Source organism: Oryza glaberrima, chromosome 1 (genome assembly GCF_000147395.1).
Source record: "Oryza glaberrima chromosome 1, OglaRS2, whole genome shotgun sequence".
NCBI lineage: Eukaryota > Viridiplantae > Streptophyta > Magnoliopsida > Poales > Poaceae > Oryza > Oryza glaberrima.
In genome coordinates this window covers 35,391,706-35,411,979 of record NC_068326.1, presented here as the reverse complement: position 1 = coordinate 35,411,979, position 20,274 = coordinate 35,391,706, and the positions used below count along the sequence as shown (strand labels likewise).

At 46.3% G+C, this 20,274-nt stretch overlaps 3 protein-coding genes across 3 annotated transcripts; 1 reads left to right on the top strand and 2 right to left on the bottom strand.

Annotated features, from left to right (window-relative positions):
* Nucleotides 1-55: 55 nt before the first annotated feature.
* On the bottom strand, nucleotides 56-4,129 carry LOC127777796 (MLO-like protein 1). The gene is made up of 14 exons (XM_052304418.1): nucleotides 3,776-4,129; nucleotides 3,589-3,646; nucleotides 3,138-3,373; nucleotides 2,500-2,616; nucleotides 2,354-2,408; nucleotides 2,088-2,179; nucleotides 1,887-1,961; nucleotides 1,731-1,819; nucleotides 1,527-1,576; nucleotides 1,283-1,323; nucleotides 981-1,190; nucleotides 808-875; nucleotides 659-719; nucleotides 56-534 (listed from the first exon to the last, which is right to left on the bottom strand). Exons 1-14 carry the CDS (start codon nucleotides 3,896-3,898, stop codon nucleotides 301-303), a joined length of 1,509 nt encoding a protein of 502 aa, XP_052160378.1. The 5' UTR covers nucleotides 3,899-4,129; the 3' UTR covers nucleotides 56-300.
* A 1,716-nt stretch (nucleotides 4,130-5,845) lies between these two features.
* On the top strand, nucleotides 5,846-12,159 carry LOC127773449 (probable phosphoribosylformylglycinamidine synthase, chloroplastic/mitochondrial). Its single transcript, XM_052299509.1, has 4 exons — nucleotides 5,846-6,193; nucleotides 7,035-7,143; nucleotides 7,226-11,424; nucleotides 11,763-12,159. Exons 2-3 carry the CDS (start codon nucleotides 7,078-7,080, stop codon nucleotides 11,417-11,419), a joined length of 4,260 nt encoding a protein of 1,419 aa, XP_052155469.1. The 5' UTR covers nucleotides 5,846-6,193; nucleotides 7,035-7,077; the 3' UTR covers nucleotides 11,420-11,424; nucleotides 11,763-12,159.
* A 4,634-nt stretch (nucleotides 12,160-16,793) lies between these two features.
* On the bottom strand, nucleotides 16,794-19,594 carry LOC127764394 (NAC domain-containing protein 35-like). Its single transcript, XM_052289278.1, has 3 exons — nucleotides 18,781-19,594; nucleotides 18,423-18,691; nucleotides 16,794-17,932 (listed from the first exon to the last, which is right to left on the bottom strand). Exons 1-3 carry the CDS (start codon nucleotides 19,103-19,105, stop codon nucleotides 17,165-17,167), a joined length of 1,362 nt encoding a protein of 453 aa, XP_052145238.1. The 5' UTR covers nucleotides 19,106-19,594; the 3' UTR covers nucleotides 16,794-17,164.
* Between the last annotated feature and the right edge of the window lie 680 nt (nucleotides 19,595-20,274).

The window sequence follows — 20,274 nt, the reverse complement described above, 5'->3', positions numbered from 1 at the left end:
GCTTCTCCAGTCACTACCTTCTCGGTAGGTAAATTCTAAAACTCGACAACATGTGTGTCGATCAAAGGTAGCAAGCATCCTATCACACTGTATCGCCATCTTCTACTAGCTACTAGTAGTAGTATCATACAACTCTCCTCTTGACTATTGCCATGCAAACTACTGTCTGCTAGAGTACAGTAGTACAATAGAACAAACAAAACATAGCTGACAGCACAGCTGATCGCAGTTTCTGGGTGCACGGCAACACTGCATTTCCCGACGGTCAGTAGGTCACAAACACACACTGCTTCCGGGCCACTACTGATCAGTGCGCATGTCACCGCCATTGCTGCTGCCTTCCTCGCTAGCGGCGGCTCGCCTCACCATTTGTAGCATGGAAGATGGCTGTGATGAAAAATTTGTTGATCCAGCTCCAGCCATGGCACCGTTGCTCTCCTTTAACCCTTTCCTCTTCTTGGCCTTCTGCGCCCAACCAACAAGGCCCTGCTGCACATGCTCGTCGAAGATCTCCTTCTTGAAAAAGGAGCCCATCTTTGCATAGAAAAAAGAAGGAAAAAAACGAAGGTGTCTCAGTTTGTCTGTTGCCAATAAGACAGTTGATGATGAATAAACAGAGCAGTAGTCAATATATTGTGGCCATGGCAAGTATTGACACCTGTGTGACAATTGCATATATAGGTAAGGTACTGTAGCTGCAGAGGATTTGAACGATGGCCCTGCAAGGTAAAGATCAATCAAACTTTATGGCATTTGCTGGTTCAAAATGGGATAGATAAGCAGAAAGCCAGAAACAGTATGAAATACCCGATGATAAGCCTTGTCAGGATAAAAGGGACGTGGTCCATGATGCAGGAGTTGAAACCGTAGGTGGTCTTTCAAAGAAAACGGAGAAGATATCACTCATCATAGCTAGCCTACAGCTTCAGCTCTTTAATTTCTTTTCTACTTTGTGGTTTGTAGAGTTCCATTACACTTACCAGAATCCAGAAGAAGAACGCGATCTCGAACGCGTTTTGGAAGAGGATAAAATGGATCAGGTATAGGATCACCTTCGGCCGTCCAAACCAAAAGTGCTCGTCTGATGGATTCACAACCAAGTCGCCCTCAATTGCAGAGTGCTTCTCGGCAACCTCATGGGCTAGTTGGGTTATGACATGTTCTAGCTTGGTGCCAACGGCCAGCAAAAGCTGCAAGCAAAATAAGTTAGTATTACTCAGTAAGTACAGTCTTGAATCCATAGGCATTTTGCTTTTTCTGGGGCTGATATAAGCAAACTTACTAGAAGGGGAACGAAGGAGATCCAAAAGTATGTGTGCCAACCTACAGATTAGCAAGAGCTGATCATTAACAACGGCATGCTGAAAATAGTTGCAAATAGTGAAGACTAGAGCTGAGAAATTTTCTTTGTTGAAGAACTTAGCCTCTAGTGAACAAGAAAATAAGTGGCTCTATAAAGTAGTGAAGGCGGCAAAACAGGGATCACAGAGCCTTCTCTTAGAAACGTAGTAGTTCTCAAAACTTACCATTAACATTCAGCAGCAGGAATATCATAACAAATATCCACAAGTACCAGCTAAATGAAAAATTGTATAAAAAACATAGTTAGATTCGTCAATCAACGTGATAAAAAGTAAATCAACAAGAAACAAGACTTGTAGCTAACAAACTGATCTGGATGTCATTGAATCTAGAAAATGATGGTATCCCAGTTTTAAACTTTTGATTACCTTATACCAACCACTTTCTTAAAATCTGCTTCCAAAGCTCGTACCATGTATCTGTGGAAATCGAACTTTGGGTTCGCACGGCAATGTGTCTGCAAAGAAAATTTGTCTCATAACGACGATGGAATATATTCTAGTGTTCTGTTGGGCTATTCTTACCTGGATAAATCCAAGTCGCATTGTTATGTAGTCTGATTTAGTAACTGACCCATAGAACTGCTTAACAAAAGAATGCTGCAAGGAAGATGCTTAATTAGCTACAAGAACCGTAATTGGTTCTATTGCAAGGAAAATGACATTTTAATCAGCTTTACTTCATATAAAGGATATGACTGGAAACTACAAGAGATGATTTCTTACCAGCCAGCTCAGTATTATGGAATCTTTGCCAATACCCTTGAAGCGTTCCCTGATAAATTCAAATTGATGCACATGGGTCACCTTCTTGGGCGCTGCATAGTTCCATAGAATTAATTATATGAGTCCATCATACAGAAAGCTGATACTAACAACTGTCTATTTCCAGCATTAACTATTGTTTTCAAAAGAAAAGGTAGCTGCCAAACCACTATATATATCATATTATCATCACATCAAAATATGAGCAACAACTAAAACTCCAATACCATTTTGAGCAACATCTTTCTGGATGTCATTTTCCCAGTGTTTCCATTGATGAATCTGCTCAATAAAATATTGAAAAAAATATAACCATGATGAATATGAATCATATGCCTGAAGTGAAAGGCATTTCATCGATCATTATTTTTACCTTCGCTCCTCCAAGAAGCATAGTCAGAGCACTGAAAATCACATGTGTGATGGCCAGAACAAAAATGAAAATATGCAACTGATGGAGTGCTTCAAGTGACAGCAAAGGAACCTTTCCCTGAAGGGAAAAGAAAAACACTTGAATTCATTAGTATAAAAGCAATAAGGAGATATCTGGGATATTTAACTCTTATTGTGCCTCCACATTATCACTTTTAACAGACACACATCTTTCAAACATGAAAATATGTGAAAAGTAATTTGCTTTGAGTTTGCATAGGAGATTCTAGAAGTCAAGATGGTCTCTATTGTTTAGAGTTCTTGACCAAATGCAACTGTAAAATATGGTCTTCTTGTCCTTACACAGAATGGTAACTGCCAATGGACAATAAAAAAAAAAAGGGAAGACCATCCATCCATGATTTCAAAAGAAGGATCGCCTCCATGTGCCATCCCAGGCTCCTAAATTGCAGTAACCCACATGGCTACACGAGGCATAAACCCTGCCATATTGCAGATTACTGACATGTACTGCCACGAGAAGTAACTACTACTATCAAGTATCAACGTTTGTACTGGATTATTTGGGGGAAGAAGGATTTGAAGCATATAGTGCCATAGGTTCCAATCTTCATCTACCTTGTTCTGGCAATGGTCGGCCCCTGTTCCACCATCGGCAAGCAGCCGCCGACCGAGGTGGCCAAGAACTCCGGCAGCAACGAAATGAGCTTCTGACGGGCCGCGTTGTTTGGACTGGTCCTCCATCTTTCGACATGGAAGCAAGTAGTTGGTCCACTTGGGAGGAACGCATGTCTTCTGAAGAATCCCTTGGGACACCGTCAGCAGCAGGGAGATGAACCCCAGAAGCATCAGCTCTGCATCGGACAGGAAATGGACAGAAATCTACAGCTCATGTTTGTGCAAAGAATCATCCTTTATCTATGCATCAGGAAAAAAAATGATGCGACAGTTACAGAACTAGTACAATGTTTACAGCTTGATCTAAGCTAGGTTGAAAGGAGAAACATCTGTTCCTTTTTTCAATGAACAGCATGAACTGTACAGAGAAGGTGAAAATGCTAGCTAGTACCTTCTTTCACCTTGAGGAGAGCCTCGAATAGCGCTTTCTGGTTCTTCCTCTTGAGCGTCTGCCATCGCAGCGAGCAACACCATAGCGCATTAATCCGATGAAGAGAGATTGAGATAGGCAACAAAGCAAAAAAAACGTACGCCTCGATCGGCATGGCTGGCCGGCTGGGGAGATGGTTTTGGTTTACCTTGCCGAGGTAATGGAGGCACCTCTCGGCGGCGAGGGAGATGAGCACGATGAGGGAGCAGACCGCCGCGACGATCCACGTCGGCGTGAACTCCAGCGCCGCCGCCGCCTCCGCCCTCGCCATCCTGCTCTCTCCCCCTCGGCCCTCGCCTTGCGGTTGCGGGCAAACGAAACGCGCGCACTGCAAACTCCGCAAGAAGGCACGAGCTATAGCGCGCACGGTCCACGGGAGAGTGAGAGGGACGGGAGCGGCGTCGCGAGGCAAGGCAACAACGACGGCGACGCTTCCGCCGCCGATAGCTCGTGACGCGCCGTATGCCGCAGGGTGGTGGAGTGGAAGTGGGAGGTGGAGCAGTTGGACAGTGCCACAGTGGGGTTTATGACTAGTTTTTCCGCTGGGATCACGTCGCGGTGTCAGAAACTCAGCGGCACTAGTTTAATTACGTACTATTTCGTTTATGTCCTAGTAACATACGGAGTATGTGATAATTATATTTAAATTCATGATACTGAAATGTATTTTATCTCATCATCTATTCATTTTTAAAAATTAAACTTAATACTCCTAGCACCACGACTGGACAAGCAGTCAGTTAGTAGTAGTATTCACCTGATTTTAGATTTTATATTTTAGGTAAGAGGAAGTACGAAATACGAGACGTCCTGATATAAGATGCGTATAGTTCATGTTAAAATTAAAATTTTGGTTGAAATTGGAATGATGCGATGGAAAAGTTGAAAATCCATGTGTGTACGAAAGTTTTAATGTGATGAAAAAGTTAAAATTTGAAAAAAAAATTTAGAAGTAAACTCGGCCTCAGTGCACTACACCAAGCGACCGGGGCTCGCGCGCGGATAGATCGCGAGCGGCTCCGCGTCCGTGCGGCAGCGTACACCGGCAGTCCGGCACCCGCGTGCCGTTCGTCCGCTCGCGTACGTGCCGCCATCACAGCGCTGAACCACGCGGTGCAAGTACACAACACACGACGCGTCGTGAGCGCGTGCGTCGTGGTCGTCGGGTTTGGTCATGAGGAGACAGGCGTGGACGGCGAACGGGTGAAGCTTCTGGTTCTGGGTTGGGTACGTAGCTGCACTGCGGCTAGGAGCAGTGCTGGTACGAATAGGTTGTTTCGTCTGGGGTTGAGTGATGGACGAGAGGCGTTGTTGCTTTTCTGCACCTGATCGATGACACCTCGAGAAAAAAAGCTGACGAGCACGGGAATGCCTGTGGTCGAGAGGTCGGTCGGTCTGACCGATCGAGCAGAAACATCAATTAGTACAGCACTATCTCTGAACTGTCACTACGTTGCTGCTGGTGAAAAAGAAGTGGCTTCCTCGTTGGTTGTCTTTCTCATGACCTTCATCGTAAAGTCATAGATATGCTCCTACAATGACCACTCTACAGTGGACTAGTAGCAGTGTTATTAATTTAAACCAGCAGTTTTTGTTTTATTTAGGGAGCTTAAAATTCTGAGAAACAACTATTTGGTAGCCAGTTTCTAAGAATATGAAAAAGCTGGGTTTCCTATATTCTAACTTCTAGTTTATTTTCTAGATTTTATAACTACAGCTTTAGAATATGGTCCAAAAGCTGAACGTTTGGCCCCAAACAGGCCCCTTCTTATTCTGGAAGAAGTTACTCCCCAAACAGATCAAATGTATCTTAATTAATTTCTCTACGATTCAAGATTCGTGGCTAAAATATGAGTATAGGTTAAACTGAGCCTCCTCTTCGTTCAGATTAACAAGTACTGTATACCAGATTAGTGATGACTACATTATTGGTCAACAAAAATTAATCCAATCCTCCTCGTGATGCTCCTACATAGTCATAGCCTTAGCAGCTTTCGTTTCTTTTTCCTCGAAAGACCTGCACGGCCCGCCGCGCGGAAATGACGCAAGTTTTCCCGGGCCATGAGTTGTAGGCCCAGTAGCAGAAAGGTAGGGCCGTAGGAGGGGCTGTGCGGCCCAACAAGGCCCATCCGCAAAGCACGCGACGCGATTTGCGGAAAAAGGCCAATTTGTTCGGGAATCTCCTTTTTGTGTCCGAGATGCGCGGATGGAAGCGGCGGGATCAACGAGAGCCGTCGATTGAAAGGCGCCCCGTCATTCTCGCGGATACCCACGCTCGCCCTTCCCGCGCCGCCACCGCCGCCGCCGCCATCCCACCCAGCCACCTCCTCCCCGACCACCGCCGTAGCCCTCCGCGACGCCGTCGTCCTCCTCCGCGCGCTGCTTACCGGCCTCCCACCGCTTCCTCGAGCGTGAGCTCCGGCAGTCGCTGTCCCCTCCTCCCGCTGCCCAACTCGAAACAAAGCCTGCGAGCGAGGGAGCGCTTGGCCGCGCCGTCCTCCCTCCTTCACCTGTACTGGATTTGTCGGCGTCGATACGGACCTGGACTGATTGGTTCCCTCCACCGGTGAGCACGCCTTACGGGTTTAGGTTGTTTAGATTTCTGCTAGTTCTTATCTCGCTCATTTATATTTTCTTCTCTCTATAACTCTCTCGTTGCTGTGAGGAATCGAATCCAATCGGATTTTTATAGCCTTCAAGTTTGAACTAAGTTAATCGCCTCTACCTCTGGTTGTATCTGTGTTTTATGGACTATACTTTGGAGGTGAGATTATTTTCGTGTAAGCTCACAGCCCCACGGGACTAATCCTATCTAATGGGAATGAGAGTGATAAAAGTGTGTATGCGACAGACGATTGATTGTCTACTGGTTTGGTTAGCTTAGCGGCAAGATAGTAGAGAGGAAGATATTTTGAACCATGTGTCACTGTCGTGGTGGATAATCCTATATCCATATCCTTCACATCTTCTTTTTTTTTCCTCTTTTTTTTTTGTTTTTTTCTGGTTATCCATGCTATATATAGCGATAGCAAATCATGGCGCTTGGGTTGGTGTGATGGATTGGTAATTGGTATACCTTCTGTGGGTTTACATAATCTGATATACCAACTCTGTCTATCGATAATTTCAAAGGTAATTAGAAGCGGTTTTAAAGAGGAAGGAAATTGTGCGGTATAACATCGAGATTCGTTTTATTACAGTATTGGCAGATTTTGTATCACTCTGTTAGGAATAATCAATTGGGTATACCCTTCTTGATTATTTAGTGTTTAAATTTGGAACAAAAGCAACGTCGTATTATTTGAGCTTAGCTATACATTGTCAAAAAACTCGGAAGTGCAAGCTTATATTGTGATCATGCAAAGTTTAGTAAAGTCAATATCTGATTCCTGTACTATGTATTGCAGATCGTCCTTTTTTCACAAAATAGATCCTTGGATTTCTTGAAACATGATATCTCCGGGTGAAATGTCAGTAAGCAATCCATTACGCTTCCAAGGCTTTCCTTGTAATGTGGTAAGCGACCTTTGCACAACCGCGGATGGACTTTTTTCCCCCATAACATCGTTGTGTTCTTGTGTGTCTACTCTCTACGTAGGGAAAAAGAAATGTTTTCATTGCTGCAAGGAGTTCTGGACTGGGAAGGTCGCGAATTGCTCAACAGTGCTTTCAGCAACATCATATTTGTTATCCAGGTGTTCGAAGAGCTTCAGTTCCTAATGTCCGAATGCTGCCAGCTCCTGGTGCTTTGGTTTCCAGGGGGGTTGACAGTTCATTGGTTCCCAAAACTGGTAATGCATCAGAAGCTGGAGTTATTCAGTTATATCGTATACCATATCTTCAAGAGAGTGAAACAATTGAGCTACTCAGGCAAGTGCAAGCAAAGGTTTCTTCTAATATTGTGGGTATAAAGACTGAACAATGCTTCAACATTCAATTGGACAATGCATTAACTCCAGAGAAGCTTGCAACACTTCAGTGGCTCTTAGCAGAAACCTATGAACCTGATAAGTTACAAGCACAAAGCTTTTTGGAGGAGGAAATCTCTAGGAGCCCTTATAGTGTCATTGTTGAGGTTGGTCCCCGGATGACTTTTTCAACAGCGTTCTCGACCAATGCTGTCTCGATATGTAAATCTCTCTCGTTGATGGAAGTAACTCGCTTGGAGAGATCAAGGAGATACCTTTTGTGCCTGGATCCTGGCAATGGTCCACTTGATGAAAGCCAGCTTAATGACTTTGCTGCTTTGGTTCATGATAGAATGACAGAGTGTGTTTATCCTAACAAGCTCACATCATTTCATTCAGATGTAATTCCTGAACCTGTCCGTATTGTTCCAGTCATTGAAAGGGGAAGGGAAGCTTTGGAAGAAATAAATGTGAAGATGGGACTTGCTTTTGATGAACAAGATATCAAGTACTATACCCACCTCTTCAGAGATGACATCAAAAGGAATCCAACCACTGTTGAACTTTTTGATATCGCACAATCCAATAGTGAACACAGCAGGCATTGGTTTTTCAATGGAAAGCTTGTGATAGATGGAGAAACCATGCCGAAAACCTTGTTTCAGTTAGTGAAGAGTCCCCTGAAGGCCAACCCCGATAATAACTCTGTCATCGGATTCAAGGACAACTCAAGTGCAATAAAGGGATACCCAGCAAATCAGCTGCGCCCAACAATTCCAGGCTCCACTTCACCATTATCTGTTATGATGCGTGAGCTTGATATTTTATTCACAGCAGAAACCCATAATTTTCCATGTGCTGTGGCACCTTACCCAGGAGCTGAGACAGGTGCAGGTGGTCGCATAAGAGACACACATGCCACCGGAAAGGGTTCTTTTGTTGTTGCTTCTACTGCTGGCTATTGTGTTGGTAATCTCCGAATGGAAGGTTCATATGCACCCTGGGAGGATCCATCCTTTTCATATCCGTCGAATTTGGCCTCCCCTTTGCAAATTCTGGTTGATGCTAGCGATGGTGCTTCTGACTATGGGAATAAGTTTGGTGAACCTCTAATTCTGGGCTTTACTAGAAATTTTGGGATGAGGCTGCTTAATGGGGAACGGCGTGAGTGGCTGAAGCCAATAATGTTTAGTGGGGCAATCGGGCAAATCGATCATGCACACATATCTAAGGGGGATCCAGAGATTGGGATGCTAGTTGTGAAGATTGGTGGCCCAGCATACAGAATTGGTATGGGTGGTGGTGCTGCCTCAAGCATGGTTAGTGGACAGAATGATGCAGAGCTCGATTTCAATGCAGTGCAGCGTGGAGATGCTGAAATGGCACAAAAACTATATCGTGTGGTCAGGGCATGTTCAGAAATGGGAGAGAGCAACCCCATTATCAGCATTCATGACCAGGGTGCTGGAGGAAATTGCAATGTAGTGAAGGAAATTATCTATCCTAAGGGTGCTGAAATTGATATACGATCAATTGTTGTCGGTGATCATACATTGTCTGTCTTGGAGATATGGGGTGCTGAGTACCAGGAACAAGATGCACTTCTGGTGAAGCCTGAGAGCAGAAGCCTGTTGGAGTCACTTTGTGAAAGGGAAAGGGTTTCAATGGCTGTCATTGGTACAATTGATGGATGTGGAAAGATTGTTTTGATTGACAGTGCTGCTATGGAGCATGCCAAGATAAATGGCCTTCCTCCTCCAACCCCTGTTGAGGATCTTGAACTTGAAAAGGTTCTAGGAGATATGCCCCAAAAGACCTTTGAATTCAAGCGAGTGTCTCTAGTCAGCGAGCCCTTAGACATTGCCCCTGGAGTAACAATCATGGATGCTCTGAAGCGAGTATTGAGTCTTCCGTCCATATGTTCTAAGCGTTTCTTAACCACAAAAGTTGACAGGTGTGTGACAGGTCTTGTTGCACAACAGCAGACAGTTGGACCTCTCCAACTTCCTCTCGCAGATGTGGCTGTGATTGCACAGACATATACTGACTTGACAGGTGGTGCCTGTGCCATTGGAGAACAACCAGCAAAAGGTTTACTTAATCCCAAGGCCATGGCAAGACTTGCTGTTGGGGAGGCCTTGACTAATCTGGTCTGGGCTAAAGTTTCATCACTTTCTGATGTCAAAGCAAGTGGTAACTGGATGTATGCTGCAAAGCTTGATGGAGAAGGTGCAGATATGTATGATGCTGCTGTTGCATTGGCTGACTGCATGATTCAACTTGGTATTGCAATCGATGGGGGAAAGGACAGTCTTTCCATGGCAGCTCAATGTGATGGTGAGGTTGTCAAGGCTCCTGGAAATCTGGTCATCAGTGCTTATGTGACATGTCCTGATATAACATTGACAGTAACTCCTGATTTGAAGCTTGGCAATGATGGAGTTTTGCTGCACATTGACCTGGGCAAAGGAAAGCGCAGGCTTGGTGGTTCTGCTCTTGCACAGGCTTTTGATCAAATTGGAAATGACTGCCCAGACATTGATGATGTTCCCTACTTAAAGAAAGCTTTTGAGGCCGTTCAGGAATTGCTTAGTCAGCGCCTTATCTCAGCTGGCCATGACATTAGTGATGGGGGTCTTATTGTGAGTGTTCTTGAGATGGCATTTGCTGGTAATTGCGGTGTTAAGCTGAACATTGACTCAGAAGATTCGGGCCTTCTTCAAGCACTCTTTGCCGAGGAGCTTGGCCTTCTTCTTGAAGTGCACTTGAAAGATCTCAGTGTTGTGAAGCAAAAGCTTGAAGCAGGAGGCATTTCCGCTAATGTAATTGGACAAGTTACAGCATCACCAGATATTGAGCTAGTTGTTGATGGCAGGCTGCATCTCAAGGAAAAAACTTCAGATCTCAGGGATATCTGGGAGGAAACAAGCTTCCAGCTTGAGGGGCTACAACGCCTGAAATCTTGTGTCAGACTTGAGAAAGAAGGACTAAAGCACAGAACATCACCATCGTGGTCTTTGTCTTTCACTCCCAAATTTACAGATGAAAAACTGCTGACTGCATCCTCAAAGCCAAAAGTTGCCATCATTCGTGAAGAAGGGAGCAATGGTGATAGGGAGATGGCTGCTGCATTCTATGCTGCTGGATTTGAACCATGGGATATCACAATGTCAGACCTCTTAGCTGGGAAGTCTTCTCTAGAGGAGTACCGTGGGATTGCATTTGTCGGTGGTTTTAGCTATGCAGATGTTCTTGATTCAGCTAAAGGGTGGGCTGCATCAATCAGGTTTAATCAGCCCCTCATACAGCAGTTCCAGAATTTCTATAATAGGCCAGATACTTTCAGCCTTGGAGTGTGCAATGGTTGTCAGCTAATGGCTCTTCTTGGCTGGGTACCAGGATCAGATGTCGGAAGTTCTCTTGGTTCAGGTGGGGACATGTCCCAGCCAAGATTTATTCACAATGAATCTGGTCGTTTTGAGTGTCGGTTTACAAGTGTCTCTATAGGGACCTCTCCTGCTATCATGTTCAAAGGAATGGAAGGTTCTACACTGGGCATTTGGAGTGCTCATGGTGAGGGGAGAGCTTTCTTCCCAGATGAAAATGTTCTAGCTAGTGTTGTGAACAATAACCTTGCTCCTGTGCGGTACTGTGACGATGCTAATAACATTACCGAAGTCTACCCGTTCAATCCCAATGGCTCTCCCCTTGGCATTGCAGCCCTTTGCTCCCCTGATGGAAGACATCTTGCTATGATGCCACACCCAGAGCGTTGCTTCATGATGTGGCAATATCCATGGTATCCCAAGGAATGGCAGCTTGAGAAGTGTGGTCCCAGTCCCTGGCTGCGCATGTTCCAGAATGCCAGAGAATGGTGTTCGTAGTGCAGGTACAGCAGACTTGCATTCGATTTTCAAGCATAATGTTTTCCTGGCTGAACTTAGTTTCATTTTAGTACAGCCCTAGCGAGCTGCAAGTTAACTGAAACTATTTACCACTTTTTATTCAACATTCCTGTCTTCATCAAATGACATGCTTATGTTACTTATTAATCATGATATTGTATGTGCTATGAATTTTGTGAAGAATACTATTCATATTTCCCAACTCAAGAAAACTACACTACATGGGTGGCTGGTGCTAGGCATGTGCATTGTTCATGTAGGAATGAACTATCGAATGACACCCAATTTTACTTTTTTTTTTTCAATTCTGCAACATATATAGGTACCTAATTGATGGCCATATGATGAATATAAAAGCTTGGAGCTGTGGACTCATTTGGATACCGAAACGTGGTGATATCAGATGCTGGTGCGATGCGCTCAGCAGTCAGCATTGTTGTTACTGAGGATCGAATAAATGGGTTCAGCGAAATAATTAAAAGCAGATTTTATGATTCTTTCTTGCAGCTCTGAATCTTGCTGCTGGTTTGAAACTAGGAATCCTGTAAGGCTAGTAGTGTTTTATTAGGCAGAGGTGAGGAGGCCTCAGGCCTGCAATGCTGTTAATGAGAATAATCCTGTTGGCCCTGCAGTGCTGCTTTGAGAATACTATAGCAGAACAGGACACATGCCCATAATGTGTTGTTCGATTGTCCCATGATACTGTCATCTTTCTTCTATGGCTATCCGTTTTCCACCATTTGTCCTCATGCTTTTACCATGCATGCATTCTGAATGATATCATTAATCTGGAGTAGATAATGTCCTGATAGGTTGATAGTGAGTTAGTGACATCGGATTGTACTGTAACCGACACTAGTTGATGCAGTATTATGGCAGGCTTCTGCTGGGTTTGTCAACTGGGAAGGAGGCAGCGCCAATTCGACAAGGATATATTATGTATTCAAAGTTGCTCATTGGTCAAGCCTGTAGGAGTATCTATTTACCTTTGGACTCTGCAGTTGCATACTCTTTTATTAATAGTATCTGTCGGGGTTGATGATCCTGCAGGGTGCAGGATGCAGGGAGTTCCTTGACGTTCTGGGGTAGAATTGCACAAACAGGTTTGTCAGACAGTTTGTTCACAAGCTTTCTACTACTCTTGTTCAATTTCAAGTCAGAAAAAAAAGTTTAAAGACGTTATATCAATCAATTAACTCTACTATGCATACACTGGCTCACCTCCTGGCACAAAATTAACAAGTGCAGTACTTGTTCTCGCTCTCTTCTACCTGCAGTATATGGTGTTATAAGATCTACGGGTCAAAAATTTGATATGAGATCCCAAAATAAATCATTCGATTGTTGTATATTAGTTGTTCCAGAATTGCGAAGGGACAGAGTAGCGATGAGTTTACACGAGGATCCGTGGATGGCCTTCAGGCCTTGTATCATCAGGGCTTTGGCTGTCAGCGAGTGAATGGTCTGAATAGTGGTGAATATAGTGATCCATGGAGTATTAAGGAAGTGCGGTGGGTGGACCGGCTTCGGCACGGCCGGTTTCCTGCTGCACAGCCGACTGAAATAATTAATGGTTCTCACCGCAGCAATTGAATGCTGCTTTCTCTCGGTTCTACCGTTTCTTTTTGGAGACAATATACGCATTAGTTGCATCTGAAAAATTGACCGGTAGGGCACAGTGGGAATATATGAATAGTACTCCAGTACTATACTCTGAATTTAGGCAGGTACTCAGGTTACATCTGATTAATTCTTTGCAGAAAAAAGGATTACATCTGATAAAGTACAGTATCAGTGTGCATGTGACTTTGCTCGTGGAAGAAAAAGCGTGAAATCATTCCAAGCAGCAAGCAGCAGCAGCCCAGCCGCGCTACCGGATAAAACCCCGCGGCCACCGCACGCGCACGGGCGGCCACACCCACACGGTCCCGCACACCGCGTCGCACCAGACCACACACCGCCGAGCCCCCAACCCCGCCACCTCCCCCACTAACGCCGGCACGCCGCGCACCGCTCGCTCGCTCGTCCGACGCCCGCGCCCGCTGGCCCGCGCGAACCCCACACCAAACGCGCGGGGGCCGCGGGATCTCTTGCCAGTTGCCACCACCCCATGCGGTCCCGGGCCGATGGGGCCGCGTCTCTCTCTCTCTCTCTCCCTCTCCCCCCGCGACAAAAGCTGCCGCGCGCCGGCTCGCGTGCTGTACGCCGCCCCGCTCTCTACACCACGTACGCGTACGCCGGCTACGTCGACGCGTACGTCCCTCCCGTCCAGATCGAGATCAGTTTCGTGGCCCGCCGTCATTTGCCAGATATCACGCATGCCCAGCCCCAGCCCAGTTTTAGGAGTCACAACACAAACACACGCACGCACCTATCACACACTCACCAGTCACCACCACGAATAAAATTTTAAAAAGGTATCTCCCCATGCCATGCTTAACCAAACTCTTTTTCGATCGATCGATCGGGATCAACCTACAGACACCTACGAGCACGTACGCAAAGACGCAGCCACGCCACACGCACAGTTTCAACGATCCCATCATGCCCCGATCCATCCATCCATCCATCCCCCCGTAATCGTGCATGTGTAATCTCGCGCGTGCACAAAAGCTCCCCTCCAAAAGCTCGCTTTTGCCCCCCCCCCCCCCTAAACTCGCGCCTAGTTACGCATAATCATCAACAGTTGAACTCCCCCGCGGCTAGCTGCCTCACCTCACCTGCGCGCGCATACACGCACGCACGCACGCGCGCGCGCGCGTACAACACATCGCGGCCATTTTCGCGTACGTGGGCCAAAAAGGGATCGATCGCGCGCGAGAGACGGATTGAGCGCGAGATCGATCGGTTGAGATAGCGGCGAACGAGGCGCGGATCGATGGATCTGTGTGTGTGCGTGCGTGTGTAATGCGAGGGGAGGTTGTGGTGCTCGCCATGATGGCGCTAGCTGCTATGCTAGCCTCGCCGCGCCGGTGGATGGATGGATCGATGGGTGCCAACTCGAAGCTGTGGTGGCCGGGGGGTGCACGCGGGGCCCGGACTCGCTCACGCGGCGACGTTAATTGTGCGCCCCTTTTGTGCTCACCGGTCGGTCCGTACGTGCGTAGCTTCACGCGCGTACATAAAAAAAGAGAGAGAGAGAGAGAGAGACAGTTCTGCTCCCAGTTCTGATCGCAAATAATCAACAATATAATCATGGTCGTGTACCAAAAAATACACTATAATAATGTTTTCTTTTTCTCAGCTAGCAAATGCATATACAGCAGTACGAGCTAGATGGCAAGCATGTAATATGTCGTGTCAGTTTTGTGCGCAACATATGATCGGCCTTATCACCTGACGAAGACGTCCGTACTGCGTGGGTGACGTCATCTATCAAGTGATCGATCGATCGATCGGTGTAAGACGTGGTTGTGTCCTTTTGTCGATCGACCGATCGCGAGCCGCTTTTTGGGTACCAGACCACATGCACGTCGCATCTTTGAAGCCATCATATGTCCGGATATTGCGCGCTTCTCCTCGTGCTACCTTCCTTGTGGCCACCATCTAATAAGGCTATGTGTGTTTGACATTTTCATGGGCTGTATGATAGTCTCATGTTGTGTAACGGTTTTCATTATTTCGGTGTTTGACATTGACTTCCTTTTAGTCTCTGTTGCAAATGATAATATTAATTATCGCTATAGAAAGAATCATATATATCTTGCTAAAATGACTCTGCTTTCAATTTTTTTAGAAACACAGTACAATTGTACAAACGCAAGTACTCAAAATACGTGTGCACTCACCCCCTCTCCCCTCCCCCCTATATATAAACGCATACACCCACACCTCACCCTTATGAGCACATCTGAAAGATTATGTTGGCATCTCTTGAGATTCATGAAGTCATCATAAACATCTCGCTATCGATTGATACGTATCCAATGTTTGATCTCTCATTGTTTAAGATTATTTTCAAGTTTAAATTCTTCGCCATAAAATTTGAAATTCTGTTAATATCCTATCATATATATTACCATGTAAACAATGTATCACATCTATGATTGATATGTATAGGGCATTTGGTAATTGTTGTTTTAGATTTGCCCCTGCATTAGGTTAACTATGACCATATTTTTAACACAAAAATACCTCAATATATGTCTCTTAATTAGGCTCTATGCAAATACACAAGGAGGTGTAGGAGATTATAAAAGAAGCTGCAGAAGTCAGGAGTTCCCCATGTAGAGATTCGGTTTGACTATGCAATTTATGTAACTTCACCAGAATGCCCTTCCAGCTCATTTTCTGCGCCCATTCAAGTCGATGTACTCAAACATTGCTCTCTTGCTTTTATATCATCTGTGCATATATATCCATATTACACGTACGTCATGAAATTAGAGTTCTAATGGACATGGTCTAATACGTGGTTGTGGCTAAAAACAGAAGGAAATTAAAGGCATACTGAGCATAATTTAAATAAACTTGATTTTTACTTGAACAAATTGCACACTAGCTCCAATGCTGAATAGTCCCTAGCTTGCAAGCTTCCATTTATTCATCTGTTCGTTGTCCTACCAATCTACCATCAAATAACTATAGCTAGAGTATCAAGCTAGCTTCTAGCGGTAGATCTAGTTAAAAGTACAAAGCACACTGTATACAAGAAAGTGAGTAAGAAACATAACTGATTAACTAGCTGTTTTAGTCCCTGCCAATATACCGTCATGTCTAATCTATCAAAAGATCATTTCATGGGCACGGTATTCAGCTAGACAGGAGGCATCTTATCCTCGCCCATGCATTTCACCATACTCCCCATCTCTAACCCCAGAAGGAAGACGAGAGACTATTAACTCCAAAAACCATTTTGCTGAGCCCATGCATGACACAATCTGACATGTTCATTTCAGAGATCTTTACAGCCAGCACGAGCAGACAAAGAGGAATGTATCATTTAATTTGGTGGCTAGTTGATGCCAAGGAGGGAGAACACTGTACACATGCATAGCTAGAGAAGAGACAAATGCTGCCCTCACATGCATGACCAAACCAAACCATGATAGGAGTAGATATGATCTTCACAATTCTCTGACACGGTCCTGTGTATACTACCCCGACATGCAGCACCTGCAAGTCCTCTCTCCCAATCATTCCAAAGGAAGCAATCTCTGCCATGGTCTTCACCCAATCATGCAGCCCCAGGCAGCATATATTATTTTATGTGCAGTGCAGAGATCAGTGCAGTGTCCAAGTCAGACAGTTAAAAAAAAAGGATGAACTTTTGACTAGACAAACAAGTACTCCTACGTACGTGCTGCAGTCAGCATGTACATGTAGTAGCACATCCATGAACATATGATGAAAAAAAAGTATTAAAGTGAATGGAGCAAAGAAATTGTTATGACTATGACCTCATCGATCAAGGGAAGGTTATTATATGCAGTTCATCATTACTCAGAGAGAAATACAAATTACCTATCCTGAACTCCTGATCATACTTACCACTAGTTTAGAAGGCATGATCTATGGATTAATTGAGAATTAACATGGGTATAGTACTCTGATACGTACGTACTCGATCTGATCGTTTCATCAGAATTAATAACTGTGAACCAGAGAGTGGGAGAGAGAGAGAGAGAGAGAGAGAGAGAGAGAGAGAGAGAAAGAGGTAGTACATGGTGGTACCATCTGATCAGAATGCCATGCACGCGTGCATGAACTGTAGCTATAGCTGATTCACTTGAATCCAGTACTGGTGCTGTAATCCCTACCTCCGGCCTCGGGGATCGGATTATTCCAGTCCCAGATCCTGTCGGAGAAGGCGGCGAGCGACATCGGCAGCGTCGCCGCCGCCGCCGCCGTCGTCGTCCCGAGCGGCGCCGGCGTTGGTTGATGCGACGACGGCGTCGTAGGCAGGTGAAGGAATTGACTATAGTTGTGGCTGCCGGCCGCGGGGTTAATGTAGGACGGCGTGCCGTGGCCCACCAGCGAGCTCAGCTCATCAATGGCAGCGGCGGAGCTGCCCATGGATGCCGCGTTGACGAGGTTGAGCAGCGAGTACGTGGAGGCGAAGGCACCGCTCGTGTTCTTGGAGTACTGCTGGTACAATGCCGCCGCGAAGTCTTGCTGAAATTGCTGCTGCTGATCGCCGCCGGCAGCGGAAGCCATCGAGGAATTCTGCAGGTAGCCGCCGCAAGGCTTGGCGGCGTGGAGCTGCTGCTGCTGCTGCTGATGGTGCCGCGGCGACGGTGCCTTGTGCGCCGCCATGGCGGCGTGGTCCGTGACGATGGCGGGCGGCGACGTGCACTCGCTGCTGAGGAGGTGGAGCTTGGACGGAGTTGGAGGCGGCGTCGGCGTGGACGTCGACGAGGAGCCTTGCTTGTTGTCCTGTACCGGTGCCGCGCCGCCGCCGCGGGAGTGCGCCGACGACCGCGCCGTGGAGACGTGGCCATGGCCGTCGTCGATGCCGGTGCGCTTGTACACGCGGCATAGTGAGATTTCAGTCTGCAATTTCATGGACGCGAGAAGATCAGGATAGGGGTTAATTTTTCACTGAAATTCAGTTCAGATCTTAGCATCTTACTGATTACTGAAAGTTTGTGAGAAATTCAGCTCAGAATGATTGAGGAATCTAGGATTCTAGGCCCCCATATATTCAAGATATATAGCATCTAGGGATCGAAGTGATCGAGTAGGTGCATATTCTATCACTCAATTATGCATACTCATGACGAACACCCCAAAAAAAATCAGCACCCAAAGAAAGAAGAATCATGAAACCCTAATCATACCCACTCTTAAATACTACCGCTAGAATTCATGGGCAAACCATGAGCGCCAGCTAGCAGTGCAACTAAAAGCAAGCAGAATCAACAACACAAGAACTCCTCAAACCCTAGTACTGAGAATTCAATCCCCTACAAATTAATTGGATGAGAAGGAGAGATCGATCGAGGAAGACGAAGCGCGAGTAGATTCATGGATGGATGGGTACCTTGTGGTAGCGGTCGGTGTCGGCGGGGGGAAGGCGATACTCGTTCATGATCCAGCTGCTGCGGACGCCCTTGGGGGCCTTGCCGGAGTAGAAGACGAGCGTCTTCTTGAGCCCGATGGGGCGGTTGTTCTCGGCTCGGATCATCCGGTCGGCCCCCGTCGCCTTCCAGTACCCCGACGCCGTCACCCGGTTCGGCCGGTCCCCGTTCCTGTACTTCCTGTCCCGAGGCACGTAGAAGAACCACTCCTTCTCCCCTATCGCCGCCATTGCTGCACCCCCATCGAGCTTGTTAATTAGATGCTCAATTCCTAAATCAATCGATTGATATGATCGAGGCGGAGAGTAACTAACTAATTACCGGGGAGCTCCCAGGGGTCGTAGCGGTAGAGGTCGAGGAAGGTGATGAGCTCGACGTTGAAGCGCTTGCCCTCCACCTTCCGCCGGAGGTAGAACTCGATCAGCTCCTCCTCCGTCGGGTGGAACCTGAACCCGGGCATCACCAGGTCATCCTCATGCCCATCTACCTCCCCCGCCGCCTTATTCCCTCCTCCTCCTCCTCCTCCTCCCGCCACCGCAGCCGCCACCGCCGCTGCCGCATGCCCGTTGTTGTCGTACCTGCTCATCACCACCACCGCAGCTGCCTCTCCTTCGCCTCCCGCCGCTCTCCCCCTCCGCATATGCATCCGTCGCTAGGGCTAGTTGATCCCGGAGAACGCGAGCTCGCCGTGGGGGAGTAGTAGTAGTGTTCAAGTTGGAGAGGAGGACGCGGCGGCGGAAGAAGAGAGAAAGGGATAAGAGGCTAGTATCTAGCACAATATATATCGAGGGTAGAAAAAGCAGAGGTGGTAGTGGTGGTGGTGGCTGCGGTATCTATACTATACATACATCTACGTACCCACAACACAGCAGCAGCTTGGATGCTTGATCTCTCTAATATAACCGATCGGAATCGCTCGATCGATAGGTCGATCGAGCTCGCATACATGTGGTACACGGACAGCGTCCTCGTCGTCGTAGCTGGGGCAAGCTAGAGCTAGGAGGTGAGCGGTAGAAGAGGGTGGAAACTGGAAAGCGATGGAGGCGCGAGTTAAATAGGTGGAGGGAAAGGGACGGCTCCGCCGCGCGCGGCGGTACAGCTATGGGCGGTTGTGTTGTGCCGCTAGCTTGCACGTACAGTGGCTTAGCTACTATCTATCTCTCGTTGTGGGTTGGGGACTTGGGGAGTGTTTGAGCTACTACTTATGTAGTGATGTCTGATGTTTGATGGATGAGCATACCACTACGTCATTAATGTGTGCTATCAATTTTACTCTCTCCGTTTCAATTTACTAGCTACAAATCTCACGTTATATTAGGGTAAGGACAATAACACAACCGGTTCTAAACATCTCCAACTCAACTATAGCAAGTAATGCACACAACGTTTTTAATAATCGTCTCCGGCACTTACTCCAAAAGTATTGTTTTTATCTATCTATGTGGGTCTAATTTTTATCTTTGTTTCACTGTATTTTTGGTGGGTCTAAGGATGAAGCGGACTACTGGCTGCATGAGCCTGGGCGCTCGTGCATCACCGTCGACTATTTAGTCGACAACTTCCTTCTCTCTTGGCATGCTTCATCTCTGCTCCACCTCAGACTTTTCTAATGTATGCGGACTAATAGATTGCTTCGGTAGTCTTATTGCACTTACCCCTTAGGAGGCGTGACAACTAACAAATTATTCATCTACTCTCACTAAACACATCGTCACAGCCTGATATATTTTCCAAAAATCCAGGGTGCTAAATATGCAATTACGTTGATAACATTTGGACAAATCATTCAATTTGTTCCTGTTTTAGATGATATTT